This window comes from Otolemur garnettii, unplaced genomic scaffold (assembly GCF_000181295.1).
Source record: "Otolemur garnettii isolate 467f Iridium unplaced genomic scaffold, OtoGar3 scaffold00140, whole genome shotgun sequence".
In the NCBI taxonomy this organism is placed as follows: domain Eukaryota; kingdom Metazoa; phylum Chordata; class Mammalia; order Primates; family Galagidae; genus Otolemur; species Otolemur garnettii.
The window spans coordinates 1,734,370-1,749,851 of record NW_003852535.1 but is presented as its reverse complement, the minus strand read 5'-3'; the positions used below and the strand labels follow the sequence as shown (position 1 = coordinate 1,749,851).

The 15,482-nt window shown below is 52.4% G+C and overlaps 1 protein-coding gene across 1 annotated transcript in view; it reads left to right on the top strand.

The window, feature by feature from the left end:
- EHD1 (EH domain containing 1) overlaps window positions 1-9,307 on the top strand; it is a 25,066-nt gene extending 15,759 nt beyond the window's left edge. The window contains exons 3-5 of the mRNA XM_003798625.3: window positions 4,515-4,927; window positions 7,947-8,111; window positions 8,514-9,307. Of these exons, the coding sequence (XP_003798673.1) occupies window positions 4,515-4,927; window positions 7,947-8,111; window positions 8,514-9,038 (1,103 nt within the window). The 3' untranslated portion in view covers window positions 9,039-9,307. The remainder of the gene's footprint in view (window positions 1-4,514; window positions 4,928-7,946; window positions 8,112-8,513) is intronic.
- The last annotated feature ends 6,175 nt before the right edge of the window (window positions 9,308-15,482 follow it).

The window sequence follows — 15,482 nt, the reverse complement described above, 5'->3', positions numbered from 1 at the left end:
CTGGGCTCAAGCGAGTCTCCTGCCTCAGCCTCCCAAGTAGCTGGGACCACAGGCGCCCGCCCATTTTTTGGTTGCAGCTGTTGTTGTTTGGCGGGCCCGGGCTGGATTCGAACTCGCCACCTTAGGTGTATGTGGCTGGCACCTTAGCCACTTGAGCCACAGACACCGAGCCTGGGTGGCTTTTTCTTTCCAGCCCACAGCCATGTTTTTCTATGTCTTTGTGGAGCTACCCATGTCAGCTTTATCTCCCCAACTCCTACCTTGGTAAGAACACCCTGCTTTCTCACCAAGCACAACTCTGGCTGTTGTAAGAGGTGATTGGACCTGATTCGACCTCCCCTTTGTTACCTTTGGGCAGTGCTGGGGGTGCTAGCCAGCCCTGTTCTGTGCTTGTCACCTATGCTGAGCTCTGCATGCAATAGTGCTCTATGCTGCCACTGCATGGTTAGCCCTCATCACCCTTTGAAACCCGGCATCTTTTAGGTGGAGCGAGGGACATCAGGGGCAGTGAGGAGCTGGTGGTGGTTTACAACCATGTGGTCTCACATCTGCAGTGACAACGCATAGGCCTGAGTGCTGTGGCCCTTTTTGTCATCCATGGGTGTGCTTGGCCGGTTACTGTGTCTCCCTCTTAGTAAAAGTATGAGTGTTCTCAGTAGTAAACAGGAAAAATTTTCATTTAACATACAAAACAAATGGATTTGAAGTTGAAGCGATGGCCAGTGACTAGATTTGGGAATAGGGTAGGGTGGGGGCGGCTCTGGCTGGGGCTCACGGACTTGCGGGCTGGCAGGGAGTTTGAATACTCACTCATCGTCCTTCTATCTTTCCCTTTCCCCAGAGTCTGACTCCATCAGGGGGAGGAAGTAGTGAGGCCACACTGGGTGGAGTTTGGAAGGGTGACCTCAGCTCCCCAGGCGCTGTCCTGACTCCCAGGCCAAAGCCAACACAGCGGAGCACAGCCCATCAGGGCGCCTCATTCCGAAGAACTGAGCTTTGGCATCACTGCATCCCCAGCTGTGTGGATTCTAGTTTCAGCTTGTGGCGGTCTGAGGACAAACAGTTTGACAAGGAAGAAGTGGGGCCCCTTTTGCTGAGTGAGGAGCCACTGCTCAGTCATTGAGTCATCGATTTTTCAGTGCTGACCAGCATTCCCAGAGCCAGCCATAAAAGGCCACTGCAGCCGTGGGCCCCAAGCAGGCCCTACAGGCTCACCCAGGGTGCAAGCCTGGCAGCCCCAGGGGCAGTAGGTGGCCTCTCCTTCCACTGATCCCTCCTGCCTTCTCTTCTGATTTTCTGCTGATTTTTCACTCTCTTGAGTGTCCCTTCCTGTGATTCTCGGAGCCAGCTGCATGAGTCGGGGCGTCTAAGGGGCCTTGTACTTTGGAACCAGCATCTTGGTGGCTGGCAGCTGGCACAGGGGTGACCTGGAACATGCTCTATGGCCTCCTACACCTCTGGGCATGTGGGATCTGAGCTATTCACACAAGCCTCTGGAAGACCGACCGGGCTTCCCTGCCCAGCCTGAAGCCAGGGCCCAGCTCCCTCCTGTGCTGTTTCTGCTTCTAATCAGAGCACCCAGTTCCCTGGTGGCAGGGCAGGAAGACGGTTGCAGATCACTGCTTTGGAGAGGCTGCCCATGCTGTGTTGGCTGAAGTGGTGGATTTGAGATTTCCTTTACATTTTGGTGACTTTCCTCTAGGACAAAAGCTGGTTTCTGGCCTCAGCTGAGCATGGAGAAGCCCGAGCCACTTGGCCCCTTGTTCCCTTTCCCTAGGAATCCCTGTGTTCCCCCCGACTAGGTCTGCTGGGAGTCTAGTGTGTTACCCCACTTAATCCTCCCAGTAATGCTAGGAGGAAGAATTGTTATTTGTGTTTTACAGATGGAGTAAGTACTCAGAAGTGAAGAAAAGAACTTTAGGTCACAGAGTATAGAGCTGGAGGGAGTTGAGTCCAGAGCCATCTTATTAAAAGCTCATGTTCTTTCTAGGTGTCTCACGTGTGAGGAGAGGCTCAGCACCCTGTGGCTTTAGGCTTGCAGATGCCTTGGAGGCACACTTGAATGTGGGGGCCTGGCATTGGGAACATTTGTCTAACCACGCCAAGCTCATTCCTTGGCATGCCTCACAGCACTGTTTATTCCACAGCCCCTGAAGTGGAGGCTGCCTCTTGGGAGCCTTGCCTTCAGCCCAGGATGGGGAGTAGCTGATGCCGCCAAGGCAGGGGCCTGTGCCACCCCACTGCCTCCTGAACTCACAACGGGTAATGAGCAGGCTCCTACAGGGGGACACTCAGTGCTGCCTGCCTTCCTTCACTGCAGGTTGCTCTGGGCCTGGCTGTGGCCTTTCCTTGATACTTTTCTCTTTATTTTGAACTCCCGTCTCCTTGCTATTTCCTGTCCTACAATCTGGAGAATACCTGTCTAAACCCCCAGCTTGGTTGGGGGATGCCAGGAACAGGCTATGGGGGTGAGGAAGTTGACTTTGGGGCTTCTCTGGCTTTTCTTAGGAGCTTGACTATTTTCTGGGCTGGCCTACATTTAGGGTGGCCTGGTGCCAGTGGATTGACTGAGCCAGGGAGAAAGAAGCTTGCTCAGAATCAGTCAGAGGGGATGTGGCAGTGGAGGGGCTGGGACCTCAGCTCCCCATAGACTCGAGGCTAGTGTTCTTCAACTTTTTTTTTAATCTCAAAGCACACTTGAACCTATATTAAACTTCTGTACACACTTAAATTATATTGATAAAAAAAAAAGAGTTAAAAAATATTCTTTGCTTTGAACTTTCAAAAATAATTTAGTGATCTTTAAACATTTTCACAGCACACCTAATATCCTCTCATGGCACACTAGTGTGCCAGAGCACACCATTTGAAAAATCACTGCTCTAGGCCATTGTTTCCACAGGGTCTTCTTGTCTCTCCTTGGTATTTCTAAAAGGTGAGGAATAGAGAATTTCCACTTCTGGAGGCAATGGAAGAAGCGGAAACATTTTTAAGAGGCATAATTGTCAAAGAGGATACAAATTAGACTGTTTTTATAGAGACCCAAAAGTGATTGGCTTAAATCAGATATCTAGTAGTTTATGTGAAAAATAAGCCCAAGGCCCCTGAACATGCAACTTTCATCTCTGAACCTAAAGTGGTTGCTCCAGTTCCTGTTATCACATCTGCATCCTAGTCCTCAGGAAGTTGAGAAAGCAATGGAGGGCTCATGTACCTTTTCTTGTTTGTTTCTGCTGCAAGGGAGGCTGAGAAATGCAGTTGTAAGCTGGGAGGCCATGAATCCAGCTGAAACTAGATAGTTCAACTATTAAAGGAGGAATTCCAGTTAGCAGTCTCTGCCACAGAGGACACAGTTCACTTTAATTGGTAAGCCTTAATTGGGCCATAATCAGTTAGTGGAAAACAGCAGATCAGGGTTGGTTGTTTGTTTTTTTTTTGTTTGTTTGTTTTTAGACAGAGTCTCACTTTGTCACCCTTGGTAGAGTGCCGTGGCATGATAACTCACAGCAACCTCAAACTCCTGGGCTCAAGCGATTCTCTTGCCTCAGCCTCCCAAGTAGCTGGGACTGCAGGCACCCACTACAATGCCCGGCTATTTTTAGAGACAGGGTCTCACTCTGGCTCAGGCTGGTCTCAAACCCGTGAGCTCAGGCAATCCACCCACCTTGGCCTTCCCAAATGGTGGGATTTACAGGTGTGAGCCACTGCACCTAGCCATGCAGATCAGGGCTTAGAGGAAGCCTCTGTCTAGTCCACCTGCTTCATTTTCAAAGCATGTTTAAGACCTAGAAAGGGGAAGTGGTGTGCAGCACTTCGTGGCCTTGTCATAGAGCCAAGGTCAGCAAACTTTTCTTAGAAAAGTCAGATAGTTAATATATTCATCTTTGCAGACCTTATGGTTTCTATCACAATGACTGGACTTTGCTGTTGTAGACAAAAACAGCCCTAGACAATACAAATGAGCATGGCTGTGTTTCAGTAAAACTTTATTTACATAATTAGGTAGTGGGCCAGGTTTGGTCCCTCAGCTGTAGTTTGCTAACCACTGTAGCAGTTAATAAATGAGATTCTTATAAAATAGGGAGCCTGACACTTAAGCACTGAAAAATACCAGCCGCAGTTATTGCTGTATATACTATCACTGCTGATCTGCACATTGCTGGCAGGTAGTACACCTAGTCTGCTCTACCCACCATACTGATCTGAGCCATGTTGCTGGGTCTCCTCACTCTTGCCCTAGTCTGACTCACCTTAAAGAACTTGGACTTGGTAACTTCCTTTGCATTTGCATCTATTTATATTAGATGCTACGTGGGTGAGGGCACCACCATGGCAAGCGCAGAAATAGGGGAGACCTAAGGACCCTCCCTTCAGGGTGCTGTGCTGTCCAGGTGAGTACATTCTGAGAATTTAAAAAATGACCTCAGACTGAAAAATAGTAGGCCAAGTTAGAGACAAGAGCATCAGAGTACCCTTGATGGGAACCCTGAGCTCACCCTTCTCCTCCCCCTCAGGTTATGACTTTGCGGCTGTCCTGGAATGGTTTGCTGAGCGGGTAGACCGCATCATCCTGCTCTTCGACGCGCACAAGCTGGACATCTCTGATGAGTTCTCAGAAGTTATCAAGGCCCTCAAAAACCATGAGGACAAGATCCGTGTGGTGCTGAACAAGGCTGACCAGATTGAGACGCAGCAGCTGATGCGGGTGTATGGGGCCCTCATGTGGTCCCTGGGAAAGATCATCAATACCCCTGAGGTGGTCAGGGTCTACATTGGCTCCTTCTGGTCCCACCCACTTCTCATCCCTGACAACCGCAAGCTCTTTGAGGCAGAGGAGCAGGACCTCTTCAAAGACATCCAGTCCCTTCCCCGAAACGCCGCCCTCAGGAAGCTCAATGACCTGATCAAGCGGGCAAGGCTGGCAAAGGTAGACCCCGGGGTGAGGGGAGCAGCCTTTTTCCAGGCAGGGCTTGGGGACTGTGGGACTGGAATTTGGGGCCCAGGGATTCCCAGGACCCATCTCAGCCTGCTGCACAGCCAAACATGCCCTGCATTGTTTCCATGTGTACAGAAAACTGTCATCTGTGTGTACCTGTGATGCAGCCTGTTCAACTGAGACCCCTCTCCTGGCCTGCCCTTTACCTGTTCTGTTTGTGGTTTACACCCCAAATACTTAAAGGAAGGATTTGTGTTTACAACATAGAAACAGCAGACACGAAGCATCACCACTGAAATGAAGGAGCCAGCCTGGAAATGGAGAGTTTGGGGAGCTCTGAACCTCAGTGGGGTTCCCTCCTAGAGCTATGGAGCACTAAAGTGCCCCCAGCACTGTGCAGAAACAGTGGGGAAATAGTGAGGAGGGACACAGCCCCCAGCCTAACCTTCCTCACCTTCATGGGGCAATAAGGCACACACAAAAAGTAAGCTTTGGTCATGTTGTCCAGGGTAAGCACAGGAACTGAGCCAGGCAGCTGTCCCTGTGGGGTAGAGGTGCTGGGGTGGCTGTGGGCAGAAGCTGATGTTTGGGCTGGGTAGGAAGCAGCTAATGAGGAGAAAGGGCACCAGCCTGCAGCCCAGTGAGCGTGCTGGGTGCTGAAGCCCAGACCACAGTGAGGTGAGGTGGAATCATTCCACACAGGCCTCAAACCACCCTTACCCCTCATGGAAGCACAGGGCTGAATTGTTTAAAGTGGCTTGCCGAGTACTGAGAGCCCAGGGTGCTGGGGGTTAGGAAATGAAGGTTTATGCCACCAGTGGAACTTCCTAACAGAGGGACAGGATACATCTCCTCAGGATGTTTGACTTTGGATAGTGTCACATCATGAGCCAGTCCAGATATGTCATCATGAGGGATAGTCCCAACTGTGGCTGGGGTTGGCCCCTTTGGACGGAAATGTTTGAGGTAGATGGAGCAGCGGAGAAGTGACCAAGTCCAAACATTGGCATTTTAGCAGGGCATCCAGCTGTTCTCAATAGTCTTAGCACAGGGCTCAGATGTTTAAGGAACAGACTGTGACCCTCCCCAGGCTGAGTAAGAGCTCAGCTTGGGAACCGTCCTGTCACCCAAGCCCGGGCTGGTTAGTGATGGGTCACTGGTTCTCTGGTAAGAAACTGCAACAGGCAGGTGCCCTCTCCTGTGTAGAATGCAGAGAAGGACCAGGGCAAATGCTGCATGGGTTGCTAAGCTTCAGTGACAGCCACACCCGTGGCCAAGGACATAGTCCTCCAGGCTTCTGAGTATAACAGAGGCCTGAGGAGAGGTACTTCCCAGGGAGCTGGTGCCCCTGCCTATGGCAGGCAGGTCAGAGGTGTGGTGACTCCGCAGTGCCTGCACACAGTGGCCCTCATGCCCACTGTCTCAAGGGGCGAGAGTATCCAGTGGCATTAGGGTGCTGCCTGGCCTGAGCAGCAAGAGCTGACCATCCGTCCTTTGCCTCTACTGTGGCTCCACCTTGTGACCCAAAGTGCTCATGGGCCAACAGCATTGCAGCCCTGCCCCGATGTGCGGGTCTGAGCCCCTCTCCCTGCTGGGCCAGGATCTGCTGTGTGCTGAGCCCCTGGCACCTTGTGTACATAGACACAGGTCAGATCCTGCTCTGGAAGGTTCAGGGCTACATGTTTTTAAGATATCTGACTCTAACCTCCCTGCAGGTAGAGCCAATTCTGAGAAAGGAACCCATGAGAAAAGGGTTCCCAAAAGGACCAAAAGATGTCCTGAACTGAGGGATGTGGCTCTGGTTGAGCTCTACCCAGCCTCCATCAGGGGCAGGCACAGAGCCCCTGCCTGGAGGCCTGGAGAGGTTAGTATGTGACTGTGTGCCACAGGCATACTGAGTCACCAAGCCTGGAAAGTCCTGTGCTCTCCCAACCCTGCTGTGTCTCAACTGCTTCCTTTTCTGGAGTAAGCAGCACTCTCTATGCTGACTTTCTCTGGCCTGTGCCAGGCAGAGTGGCCACTGCAGCTCTCTGTGACCTGCTTACTGCAGTGTCCCTAAGAAATCCTAGATGGGAACCCGGGGCAGTTCTTGGCCAGGCCACCTGGGCTGGGCATGTGGGGCTTGTGCTGAGTGGAGGGCAGCAGAAGGGAGTCAGGGCTGGCTGCCGCATGGCTGGACTTTGCTTGGCAAGGCTGAGGGATCTGAGGGCTGGGCTGCTCTTGAGGTGCCAGTGTTCTCACATGCTGCAGGGAAATGAAGGGTGTGCCGCCCTGAACAACATCTGAGTGAGGTACTGAGACTTAGATAAAGCTTGAAACAGCTGGGGAAAGCCTCTGTGGGATTTTTCTAATCTTCACTCACCCTGGAGCTGTCATGATGATATAGTGGCATGTAGCTCAGGCCTGCTGGCTCTGTGAGCTCTCCGTGAGCAGTCTGCAGGACTGACATTAGGGGGGCAATGTGGCTTTGCAGGAAACATGCCCAGGAGCGGGCAGCTGGAGGAAAGGGACCCAAAGAGAAACAGAAGGAACACGGACTGCAGAGCACCTTGGCTACCTGGTCACAGTCTTGGCTCTTACTCACAGTAGCCAAGCACCCTAGGCAAGCCCTCCCAGCTGTCTAACTTTGCTCAGGGTCAAGGTGGAAGGGTTACCCTGCCCCTTGGGCCTGGTGGTACTCAAACAGCGTTTTCTTGGTTGACAGACTCAATTTTGCTCTTCCTGGATCATCTGATGCCTCGTGCAGGGCTGTCGTCTGTCTGCTGTTTCACACACGTTTTTCTTCCCTTTTCTCTGTCCTTGTGCCCACTGCAGTGGGGAGCAGGGCCTCTCCAAGTTGTGTCTGCTCCTGGGCCGGGGTCCTCTGGTGGTAGTGGCGGCCTGATCCCATCACTCCCACTTTCCTGTTCCTGAGCAGCAGGCAATGGCAGCATCCTCAGAGGCTCCCTGGGGCCACCAGGCACGTGCCAAGGAAGCACCTGCTATCCACCCACCCCTCCTGTCCTCACAGGTCCATGCCTACATCATCAGTTCCCTAAAGAAGGAGATGCCGAACGTCTTCGGTAAAGAGAGCAAGAAGAAGGAACTGGTGAACAACCTGGGAGAGATCTATCAGAAGATTGAGCGGGAGCACCAGATCTCCCCCGGTGACTTCCCCAGCCTCCGTAAGATGCAGGTATGGCTGTTCCAGACTACCCTGGTGCTGTCAGGGAGGCCACAGGGGACTGGCTATCAAGGGAATCCCAGCTTTGGTGAAGGGCGTCACAAAACGGAAGCTGCTGGGTTATCACTGGCACCCCACCCATTGAGCAAGAGAATGTTATGACTCACACTGTGTGGAGGGGAGAGTATAGGGCTGTGCCAGGGGCCCTGCTGTGTCCTGTCATCCATCCTCACTACAGCCCTGAAGGAAAGTGCTGCTGTTACTTCCTGCTTACAGGGTAGAGAGCTAAGGCCCAAAGGGGCTAAGTGGCCTAAGCTGGTATGTGGTATGTGGGAGACCTACCCTTTTTGCTTGAGAAGCCACTCAGCCTGGGGGAGCTGCCCTTCCCAGCCCTGCTTTTCCTTCTACCCACAGGAACTCCTGCAGACCCAGGACTTCAGCAAGTTCCAGGCCTTGAAGCCCAAGCTGCTGGACACAGTGGATGACATGCTGGCCAACGACATTGCCCGGCTGATGGTGATGGTGCGCCAGGAGGAGTCCCTGATGCCCTCCCAGGCGGTGAAGGGCGGTGCCTTTGATGGCACCATGAATGGGCCCTTTGGGCATGGCTACGGTGAGGGGGCTGGTGAGGGCATCGATGATGTGGAATGGGTGGTGGGCAAGGACAAGCCCACCTACGATGAGATCTTCTACACGCTGTCCCCCGTCAATGGCAAGATCACAGGCGCCAATGCCAAGAAGGAGATGGTGAAGTCCAAGCTGCCCAACACAGTGCTGGGGAAGATCTGGAAGCTGGCCGATGTAGACAAGGACGGGTTGCTAGACGACGAGGAGTTTGCCTTGGCCAACCACCTCATCAAGGTCAAGCTGGAAGGCCATGAGCTGCCTGCCGACCTGCCCCCACACCTGATACCACCCTCCAAACGGAGGCATGAGTGACCGAATGACCCAGCCTCGCCTTCTTCACACCACCCAGCACGCAGAGGCCTGGGAGGCAGAGACTGGGGGGAAGGGGAAGGGTCACCATTTCTCAAGGTCCATAAAAGACTGAGCAGATGTTTCCTCAGCTCTTGAAAAGGAAAACCACCATCTTTCTTTTAAAACTGTTCCGGGGCCCAGCGGGGGAGGCAGGGGTGATACTCAGATGTGAATGATGGAATTTTGTGCACAAGAACTATGGATATTTTTAATATATAACGTTAGAGGCACGTTCTTTCTTGCCTCCTACTCTTGTCTGACTGCCCCATGCGCACACCTCTGTCCCCTCCCAGCCTTCCTCCTCTCTGGCTCTGGCTGGACTTCATGTGCGGTGACTGTGCCTACAGGGGAACCAGCTTCCCCAGCTCGCCCCTTCTAGTAGCTGCCAGGCCAGAGCTGAGTGGACAGGAACACCGAGCACCCTCTGTTTCTATGCTGAGAGCCACTTCAGGGGCAGCAGTGTCCTTCCTCAACCAGCTCTACCTTCTCCTGTGCTCTCGATGAAGTGGGTTCTTGTGCCTTCCACCTCCCAGCTCCCTGTTTGTCACCCTGCCCTTTCCTCCTGTACGCTACCCACTGCAGCCCTCCACACCAGCCTGGCAGTCACAGAAGTAAGGTGCAGTGACTTTTGTCTTTTGGAGGGTTCAGAGGGAGGAATAAGAGGAAGTCTTCCAGAAAAATATATAAGCTAGTTTTGGTTCTGTAAGGTGACACCTTTCGTACTTTTTTTTTTGCAGTTTTTTGCCAGGGCCTTTTTTTTTTTTTTTTTTTTAAGAGACAGAGTGTCACTTTGTCATCCTTGGTAGAGTGCAGTGGCATCACAGTTCACAGCAACCTCCAACTCCTGGGCTTAGGTGATTCTTTTGCCTCAGCCTCCCAAGTAGCTGGGACTGCAGGTGCCCACCACAACACCCGGCTATTTTTCTTTGCAGTTTGACCAGGGTTGGGTTTGAACCCGCCACCCTTGGTATATAGGGCTGGCACCCTACTCACTGAGCCACAGGCACTGCCAGGGGGCCAGGTTTGAACCCACCACCTCCGGTATATGGGGCTGGGGCCCTACTCCTTTGAGCCAAGGCGCCGCCCTGACACCTTTCATACTTGACTGAATTTTCTAGCAACTTCCCAGTCACTTGTTCAAAAGCTGTGATTTTTGTCTCCCTTTCTCTACATTCTAGCCTGGATGTGGGGTCATCAGGGAGCATGCTCTTCTGGGGCTCCAGAGTTGTGTGTCCTGGCTGAGAAGGGAGTCACCCCAGCCCCTACCTGATCCTGTCTGCCTGGAATGTAACCCCCTCACTGTACTGGAGCTTTCTGATGTGCCCCTCCCTCACCTTCAGGTGGATGGTGGGTCCTCAGGAATGGTTTGGTGCTGGTGAGAGAGCCCATAGCTCTGGTCTGGGTCTAGTGTCCAGACAGCGGGGATAGGGGAAACCACCTTCCCTTTTCACCCCCTCTCTTTCCTACCTCCCCCTCCCTGGCTGAGAAAAGGAGGAGGTGTGACTTGGATGTCCTTAAAATGACTCCACCCTCCAGCCTGAGCAATAAGAAATAAGCCAATGCATGTGGCCTGAGCCCCTTACTCTCTCTGACTTTCGGGACACAGACACCCTTGCCATCGCCTTCCTAGTTTAGTGGATGGCTGTCTGGTGTGGTGTCCCTGGGGCAGGTGGGGCAACCTCTTGCCACACATCTGGGTTCCCCCAGGCCTGACAGGGATGAGGACCTGTAGCCTACTGATTTCAAAATTGTTCTTTATTAAGCACCACAGGAGGCAAAAAAGCTTCATCTTTCTCTGCTGCACTCCTTTTAATAAAAGGAATTGTTCTGTAAAATTTGGATTCATTAAAAGGCCACACGTTCCCCACCCCTGTGGGGGTTCAGAGAGTTGCCCCTACTACCCAGCACTGCTCTGCTGCTAATATCTCCACAATCTGACCTGTCACCTGCCATCCATTTGTTCCATACAGTATTAAGTGAGGAGGGATGCAGACCTCACTGGAAAGTCAAGTCCCTGTTTCGAGGTGCAGTAGTTTGTTCGCACTCACCCGTGGGAAGAAAGTGACTAAAGACTTCTTCCTTGCATTAAAAAAGTTCTAATTGTGCTGAAACTGGCTTCTGGTGCTTCCTTATCTTTTCTAGGGGCAAGAGCCTGGTCCCTCCTCCCCTCAGTGCCTCCAGGAGCACTGGCAGAGCATTTGGGGGCCAAGATGCCAGCAGGGACAGACTGGCAAGGCCTGGGGGCTGCTGTGCAGCAGCTGCCACCTCGTGTTAAGAAGGCAAGGCTTGGCTGCATAGAGAGAAGGGGGTGCCCAGAGGCTGCCAACCCAATTACACTAGGGCGTAAAGAAGCTGGGAACATGTCTGCTAACTGAGGATGAGGCTGACACCTGCTAGGGTCTTCACAGTATCTCCTCCAGGCAGGGCTCCACCTTAGCTAGGGACAGACCAGAGTGCACCCATGTGCCCTCAGCACAGGGAGGGGTCAGTAAACAAGGGGTTCTGGGCTCCAGAGCCAGCCTGGCACCATGCTGGCCCCAAGGGTAGTTTAAAGACTGGGAAACCAGGATTCTGAAGATGGACAAAGCAGATAGGCCAGAGACAAAAGTACAATTAAGGGTGGGACCGGGCAAGCCGAGGTGATGTCATAGATAGGGAGACTGTACCAGCCCAGGGAGGTAACAAGTTGGGAGTGAGGAGGAACCCAGTCCTATGTGCCTGGAATGTAACCACCTCACTGTCCTAGAGCTTTCTGATGCACTGCTCCCCCATCTGAAAGGGTGCAGAATGGCATAAAGACTGCTCCAGGGGGTGGTGCCTGTGGCTCAGAGGAGTAGGGCACCGGCCCCATATACAGGAGATGGTGGTTCAAACTCAGCCCCAGCCAAAAACTGCAAAAAAAATAAAAAATAAAAAATAAAAAAAGACTGCTCCAGGCAAACTTGTGGCAAAATCAGGATATAAATATGAGCTCCAGGGTTTTAAGGACCCAGTTGTGTGTCCAGGACCTCTTAGATGTGGCTGGAGTCCTGCTTGAGGTACCAGTTGGATATGTTAACGTGCCTCTTGTATGGGTTCACCTTGAACTAGATTTTCTAGAGCCCTCATGAGCTGATGAAGTCTGTGTTCCCCCATTTCACAGCCAAAGAACCCCAAAATGAGAATAGCTGGAACAGCACCAGTGGTGGAAGGATATCCAACTTCAGAGTCCGCTGTCCACTGGGTTTCTAACCCACCACAGGCTTTACACCCCAAACCCACACTACCCCACCTCCAGACTGCAGCTGTACTCAGGCCTGAGAAAGCCACATCAAAGATGAAATGTTGTCTGGGCAGTGTGACTCAGTCCTGTAATCCTAGCACTCCGGGAGGCCAAGGTAGGTGGACTGCTTGAGCTCAGGAGTTCGGGACCAGCCTGAGCAAGAGCAAGACTCCATCTCTAAAAAATAGCCAGGCATGGGAAGCGCCCGTAGTTCAGTGGGTAGGGCGCCAGCCACATACACTGAGGCTGGAGGGTTCAAACTCAGCCCAGACAGCTAAAACAGTGACAACTGCAACAACAAAAAAATAGCTGGGCATTGTGGTGGGCTCCTGTAGCCCTAGCTACTTGGGAGGCTGAGGCAAGAGGATCACTTTAGACCAAGAGTTTGAGGTTGCTGTGAGCTAATCACTATGACGCTCTCTACCAAGGGCAACAAAGTGAGACTGTCTCGAAAAAGAAAAAATTCCATGTTGTCACTCCATCCTGGGCTCTGAGAGCTTGGGACAGCCCCTCATCTAGCAGGGGTCACCCAAGAGAGGTGGAGCAGGCTTGTTCAAGCTCTTAGTGCATCAGAGAAAAGAAAGAACTTGGGAGTGTTCATGGAATGAGGAACATGAGCCCAGGAGTACCACTTGACCTCTTCTGATCTACTTTCCCTGTGGGGATCTGCAGGTGACAAAGGGGGTTTGAACCCCCCAGGGCTGTCCCAGGAAGCACTTGCTGAGTTGAGGCTTGAGAGAGAGCCTAGGGCAGGTATTGCCCAGAGCTCATGCCCTGATTTGGGTTCTCCAGATAAAGGGCTCTTCTTTGGGCCATGGCAGGTATTCAGGCAGGGCCAGTGGATGTGGATGAAGATACTCTGCCTATCTGGAGGTAGCTGCACCTCCTCGGTTCTCCCCAGCTCCCTAGGGAACCAGCATGGGTGGTGAGGAGCCCCCTCTTCAGAGGCTGGGCTAGAGCAAAGAAGTAATGTTTCCACCTGGTTCCCAAGCTCCTGGACTAGTTGTCCTCAAACTATGGCCCGCGGGCCACATGCAGCCCACCTAGGACATTTATCCGGCCCACTGGGTGTTTTTTGCCACCGCTGCCTGTCCTGCTTAGCAGCCAACTCGTCCCAGGGCCTGCAGTCCGGCCCTCCAATGGTCTGAGGGACAGTGAACTGGACCCCTGTTTAAAAAGTTTGAGGACCCCTGTCCTGGACTAAGAGGCTTTCAGGGCAATCTGATCATGGTTTCCCAGACAGCTGGCACCTCAGAGCCCAGGACCCAGCAGGCAAAGTGCCCACTCACTGCCTCCAGCCCAGCACAGCTGTTTTATGTGTAGAGGTTGCTTGAAAGATCTCAGAATAAACATTTCTTCTAGTCCTTAGGAAATAAAGACATAACCATGTCTTACCACAGATGGGCTGTTCTTAGGAACTCTGCAGCCAGGGCCAGCAGGCTGGGTAGTGGGGAGAAGGGTCAGGAAGTAGGGGATCCTGCCAGCACCTCTGCCAGTCCACATTCAGACCTCCACAGTTCAGGCAGCATGCAAAAAGCAGCCTTGGGCAGATAGCCCAAGTTCAAATCCCAGCTCTGACCTTGGGATGGGTCTAGCCATCCTCTCCCCTCCTGTTTGCTCAGGCCCTATAGTCTGAAACCACCACACTTCACAGAGGCAAAGCCCCAAGGAGGCCCATCTTCCCTGGCTGAGCACCTAGGGAGGTTAGTGAGGTGGGGGTAAGGGTGGAGAATGGTGCCCCACCCAACACCCAGAACAAAGCAGGCTGGATCCACCCTTCCCTGAAGTAACTCACAGACTCAGTGGCGCCTGTGGGTCAGAAGAGTAGTGGCCAAGGAGACGCAGGCTTGACTTCCTGCGCACCTAGAGGGACTGATAATTGTAAAACCACATGGGGCTGCAGCCACTGTGGAGTGTAGGAGCCCTATGGCTTATTGGAGCAGCAAGGGGAAGGTTTTTGGAAGAAAACCCAGAATGATGAAATCACCTTATGTTCACCCATTTGGAGCTTTGGACTTTTCAAAAGACATACCCCTGGTGTGCAGGCAGGCAGGGGTAAGGCATGGGGGCTCCTCAACCCCCACCATCTTCATTTCCCCTGTAGTCATACACTTGAATAAAATTAGGGGCCTGAGCAGCTAAGGCAGGTGCTTTTCTGCCTCTCACCACCCCACTACCCTCCTAGAGAGAAATGTTAGGACAGCCATTGGTGGCCATACTGGGTACCTCATTTGTCCCTCACACCTGAGCAGATGCAGTTCTCTATTATATACAAAAAAAATAGTGGCAGGCCGTGTGTGGTGGTTCATGCCTGTAATCCTAGCAGCCAAGACAGATGGATTGCTTGAGCTCAGGATTTCCAGACCAGCCTGAGCAAGAGTGAGACCCCATCCTCATTAAAAATAGAAAAACTAGGTGGCGCCTGTAGCTCAGTGCGTAGGATGCAGGCCAAACACACGGAGGCTGGTGGGTTTGAACCCAGCCCAGGCCAGCTAAAATATCAATGACAACTGCAACAAAAAAAAATAGCCAGGCATTGTGGCAGGCACCTGTAGTCCCAGCTACTTGGGTGGCTGAGGCAAAAGAATCATGGAAGACCAAGGGTTTGAGGTTGCTATGAGCTGTGATGTCATGGCACTCTGCTAAGAGAGGGAAGGAGAGAGAGAAAGAGAAAGAGAGAGAAAGAGAAAGAGAGAGAAAGAGAAAGAAAGAAAGAGGCTTGGCACCTGTGGCTCAAGTGGCTGAGGCACCAGCCACATACATCTAAGGTGGCGGGTTCGAATCCAGCCTGGGCCCACCAAACAACAATGACGGCTGCAACCAAAAATAGCCAGTGGTCCCATCTACTTGGGAGCCTGAGGCACGAGACTCACTTGAGCCCAGGAGTTGGAGGTTGCTGTGAGCTATGATGTCATAGCACTCTACCCAGGAGGACAGCTTGAGGCTCTGTCTCAAAAAAAAAAAAAAAAAGAAAAGAAAGAAAGAAAGACTAGCCAAGCATAGTGGCAGGTGCCCATAGTCCCAACTACTTGGGAAGATGAAGCAAGAAGATCTCCTGAGTCCAAGGCTGTGAGGTTGCTGTGAGCTACAGTGCCACACAGCACTCTACCCAGGGTGGCAGAGTGAGACTCCATCTCAAAAAA